Genomic DNA, 5,495 nt, shown 5'->3' on the forward strand with positions numbered 1-5,495 from the left:
ATTTTACACATTTATTTTTTAATCCATTTTCAAATGATTTCAAATTTCTTAAATATTAATTAAAATAAATAAAATTATACCTGCTTTATATCGGCCACCCTGCTTTCCAAGATATCGGCATCGGCAGTCAAAAAACCCATATCGGTCGACCACTACTCGGAAGTAAACGCCCACTGCTACGATTGGCTAACACTTGTGTATGTTTGACAGCGTACATTCCTCATAGATGGACGCTGCTGTGATTTAGGTCATAAACGCATAAATAACTCAATACATATCAAACGATCTGCACAGATACTCACACTTGTGCGACATTACTGTCAGTTCCAATATAGTTGCACAGCATTGTCTTTTAGTTTCAATCTTTCTGAAAATCCTGCGTCGAATTGTGCCTTACAATAGGTGCGTTCAACTTCATGCGGTGCTGCGTAGACCGATCGGCGGCTGACTTGAAGCAGTGCATACCGGTTTGAAATTTTGTCCGACTTGAACCGGCGCCGATGCCACATCACCGTCACATGTGGCATCAAAGTACCGCGATAGCGTTTTGAGAGCAGCCAACTGACTCAGCCGGCACAGTTTCTCCAGAGCGACTGCAGGAGCGCTGATGACGACACAGCTGTTTCACGACTGGCCAAATTCACCACATGACAACAATGACGTGTGTTTCTAACATCTTCAATTCCAATACTACTCACAAATCTGTTTTTAGAACAGTAAATTTTTTTTTATTGTAGTTGCAATGTTATATTGAGTGGCGTTTATCAAAAAAACACTGATAAAAGCATATATACCCCCACTTTATTAGTATTTAAATAGTATATATTTACGTTTAACTTTATTCTTGAACAGATGGCGCTGTATCAAGCGGTATATAAAACGTGTTTCTGTTGCTCATGAAAACGTTTCTGAAACGTCTGTGTATTTGACAAATATTGCATGTTATTCACTTCATCTGTGATAAGAGTATGCAAACACCGTGAGAGCGTCACGAGCACCAAAAGTGCAGAAAGTGTCCGACTTGACGTGTCTGTTTTCAATTCCGCCCCCGACTGCAAGCGGCTACTCTCATTGACTGCCGTCTGTAGCCGCGGTTCAAGTCGAACGCACCTAGTGATGTAGAATCGGTGGGCGGAGCTAAACAGGCAGTGATGTAGAATCAGTGGGCGGAGCTAAACAGGCAGTGATGCAGAATCGGTGCTCTGTGTATGTGGGTTTATCAAGCTTTATATGTGAATAAAGGCCTAAAAAGGACTTTTAATGGAGGGATATTTTCAATAAAATATCTTCATATGTGTTTTGAAGATGAACGAAAGGCTTATGGGTTAGGAATGACATGGAGGGTTGATGAAATTTCATTTGGATGAACTAACACATTTATTGGCCAATAAATTAAGCTGTTGTTAATCTTCAGGTTATTAAATATCAACTGATTAATCAGGGCGATAATATCAATCAGCTGCTAACTGCAATTAATCAATGTTATAAATCATGATGTGATTATTTCCCACTGAATGTTCTGTTTGGAAATACATCACAGTATGTAACAGGTATGTGGCTTAAAGGCGTTTGTACGATCATACAGAATTAAACTTACCTCTGACTCTTTATCACTGGAGGAGCCCAAGCTACCAAAACTGTGATTGGAACATTCGTTGTTTGTCAAGGTCTGTGCAGGAGAAACACATTTACATGAGTCGATGCAGATGAATATGAGGTATTCATGCAGCAGGTGTTATTAATTAATTATTTGACAACTTCAAGGAGAGGACAGTTGTATAAGCAAGACAACATCTCACCGCAAAAGAAAACTGGTTTTCAGTGTGAAGTGCACTGTAACCTGACATGAACCTCACGGTCAAAGTGTCTTCCCTTTCAGAAAGCACAATTTGTCAAAAAGAGTCAAAAAGCTCTTCATGAAAGTAGGAAGACTTTGAGCCTCTTCCATGAATCTGTGTCGGAAACCACATGAAATCAAGCAGCGCCCAGAGGCAAGAATCCACGTCTGAACCCAGTGTTTGTGTAACATCATCCTGTTAGGGCTGCGCAACTGAAATACATATGGCTCAGTCCTACTTTCAAATAAATACAAGTCAGAGATTTGCAAAGGCTGCAATTTAATCAGATAAATATATGTGATATACATGAATTAAAATGTGTGTTGCTTTGAGGGCTCCCTGTGGTTTACTGTCAAATTAAAAGTTAGTTTAACATTTGAAAATTAAGAAATTAAGGCAAATCAGTGGGCGGAGCTAAACAGGCAGTGATGCAGAATCGGTGCTCTGTGTATGTGGGTTTATCAAGCTTTATATGTGAATAAAGGCCTAAAAAGGACTTTTAATGGAGGGATATTTTCAATAAAATATCTTCATATGTGTTTTGAAGATGAACGAAAGGCTTATGGGTTAGGAATGACATGGAGGGTTGATGAAATTTCATTTGGATGAACTAACACATTTATTGGCCAATAAATTAAGCTGTTGTTAATCTTCAGGTTATTAAATATCAACTGATTAATCAGGGCGATAATATCAATCAGCTGCTAACTGCAATTAATCAATGTTATAAATCATGATGTGATTATTTCCCACTGAATGTTCTGTTTGGAAATACATCACAGTATGTAACAGGTATGTGGCTTAAAGGCGTTTGTACGATCATACAGAATTAAACTTACCTCTGACTCTTTATCACTGGAGGAGCCCAAGCTACCAAAACTGTGATTGGAACATTCGTTGTTTGTCAAGGTCTGTGCAGGAGAAACACATTTACATGAGTCGATGCAGATGAATATGAGGTATTCATGCAGCAGGTGTTATTAATTAATTATTTGACAACTTCAAGGAGAGGACAGTTGTATAAGCAAGGCAACATGACACAGCAATAGAGAATTGCATGTTTCAGTGTGAGGCCCACTGTAACCTGACATGAACCTCATGGTCACAATGTCCTCCCTTTCAGAAAACACAATCTTCTTCAAAAGCTCATCATGAAAGTAGGAAGACTTTGAGCCTCTGCCATGAAACCGGCTGTGTCTGAAACAACATTAAATCAAGCAGCATCCAGAGGCAAAGACGTTTGTGTAACATCCTGTTAGGGCTGCACAATAAAAATAAATATGCAATGTAACTGAATAAATGTTTGGTCAGTGTGTTTTAGAGTGAAGCACGGCACTGTGTTGCTTTAAGGGCTCCCTGTTTTCCGCCAGATTAAAAGTTTGATCGTTAACATTTGAAAATCAAGAAATTAAGCCAGAAATATTAGTATTGTAATTTAATAGCTGAAATGCAAAAATGTAATAATATTAATTATATACAATCTAATTATTTCTAGGGATGCACCGAAATGAAAATTCTTGGCCGAAGCCGAACAAAATGAAACACTGGGCCAAAGGCCGAAGACCGAACATGGTTTTTCGCGGGGGGGTTTTCACCATTGCATAAATTAAATAGCCAAAATGTGCTTTTTACTGTTTTGTCTTGCTTTTCAAATAAAAAAATCCATTACAAAACAACAATTTAAAAATATTCACTTAACACTGAACACTTTTTTAACACTCTAGCAGACACTACCAACAAAGCACAATTTAACTTAAAATTAATAAGTTAGTAAAATAATATTTTTTGGCCGTTTTTGAGACTCCCTTCTTTAATCAGGCATGTATTTTTTATGGTAAAATAAAAAGCAGCCTTGCTGAGCAGAAGAGACTTCTTTTAAAACATTAGAATATATTACAGATTGAACACTGTGTGAATGTTATGATTAATGAATTAATAGTGCTATTGTAGGGTATATTATAATTACTATTATTATTGTCTTAATTTTTCTTTTATTTAACAGAACAACACCGAAAGAGTTTTTTTTTTTGCTATTTTCGGCCGAATCATTTCGGTTGCCGAATATTCGGTGCATCCCTAATTATTTCAATATCTATATATCCATCCATCTATTTATCTATAATATATAATTTTTTGTTTTACAGTGAAATATTATAAAAGTATTGTTTTTATTTAGTAATATTTTTATTTAGTAATAATAATAATAATACAAATGAAAGCAGCCTGGATGTACTTTTACTTTATCACCTATAATATCCCACAATCACCAGTTTGGTGAATATAATTGGTGTCTGAACAATCAGGCAATTTATAAAGGTAAGCTTTTTTCTTATGACTATTCCTAGCAAGAAATAAGCATTACAGTCAATAAATATGTGCTAGATTAGCTCTAAACCTTGCTTGAAATAGTTCTACATCGTAAGCGAGGCGTAATGGCGTCTTGAAAGCCATAGAAGTGCTTTCATACAAAAATGCTACCCTCTGCCACTACTACTGTTTGCAAGCTTGTGTGTTTGCAATAACAGTTTGGTTATAAACTCAGCCACTAACTTTAGTTCCTCCGCTAGCGCTGCCAGTGCTGCCCGCTGTGTTGCCACTGACTCCGCCCAGAAATCTGGCCTCCAGCAACTCCTGCCGGCGCGGGTCCAAACTGTGCAGCTCCTCCATAGCACCTGAGTGATAACACACATACACATGCACATATAGGTCACTCTAGATGTGTTTCGGCCTTGGAAAGTGCTTTGCTTGAACTCACTTCATATAGGTAGACAGGACAGAAAAAAAAAAATAATTCAGTCTCCTGGGTCATGTGCTCACAAACACAGGTACAGCTTACAGAGTTTACATAGTACTGAAAACTAGATCACAAACAGGTGAAACATCAGAACCTGTGTCTTACAATCAGAGACACCAAAACATCCAGTGTTATCCTTCACTAGGGTTGGGTATCGTTTGAATTTTATCGATTCCGATTCTTAACGATTCCTAGTTTCGATTCCAATAAGATAAAAAATTTTATATAAAGAAAAATGAAGTTAAACATTTAGATGTCAAACATTTATTCTGTCTCTTTGCAAAGCATTATGTTGCAGATGAATAACACGAGCAAAAATCAGCAGCCTACAGAACACTGCAAGAGGAACTTTTGACCATGCTTTTCACAAAAATACCACAGCAAAAACAACTAGACTTATATACATTTCAAATATTAAAATGTTAAAGACAAGTAAACAGTCAAATAGGAACAAACAAATCAATTAGCAATAGCATAAATAAATACAACTGAACCAAATTTCAGGTACAGAAACGAATTAAAAGTTTAAAAACACTGCATTTTCTTTTCATGAATAAAATAGATTAATTCGTTAAAGTTATTAAATATATTCAGTCAAGATCAGTGAATGATTTTCTTTTGTTCTTTGATTAACATTAATGACAGGCAGCGCGTTTATAGACTGCTGTGTCTTTAACACCGAACGCACGCAGATATAAAACTACTGTACACGTGCGTTTTCTTTCTCATCCGTTTAAGTTCACTTAAGACAAAAACGGCTGTGTTTATAATGATATACTGACGTAGTTTTCTGCATATTGGTCGACAAATATGAAAGAAGTCCGTTTCGGCCCCGAACAACCTTTTCTACAGTGGAAATACAC

At 36.7% G+C, this 5,495-nt stretch overlaps 1 protein-coding gene across 1 annotated transcript in view; it reads right to left on the reverse strand.

The window, feature by feature from the left end:
- Positions 1-5,495, reverse strand: part of LOC107742965 (serine/threonine-protein kinase tousled-like 1-B) — a 46,087-nt gene that overhangs the window by 23,778 nt on the left and 16,814 nt on the right. Inside the window, exons 2-3 of the mRNA XM_016556055.1 lie at positions 4,389-4,510; positions 2,678-2,749 (exon numbers count right to left, since the gene is read on the reverse strand). Of these exons, the coding sequence (XP_016411541.1) occupies positions 2,678-2,749; positions 4,389-4,505 (189 nt within the window). The 5' untranslated portion in view covers positions 4,506-4,510. The remainder of the gene's footprint in view (positions 1-2,677; positions 2,750-4,388; positions 4,511-5,495) is intronic.

The sequence above is a fragment of the Sinocyclocheilus rhinocerous genome, unplaced genomic scaffold (assembly GCF_001515625.1).
Source record: "Sinocyclocheilus rhinocerous isolate Xijiao unplaced genomic scaffold, SAMN03320098_v1.1 scaffold45, whole genome shotgun sequence".
NCBI classification, from domain to species: domain Eukaryota; kingdom Metazoa; phylum Chordata; class Actinopteri; order Cypriniformes; family Cyprinidae; genus Sinocyclocheilus; species Sinocyclocheilus rhinocerous.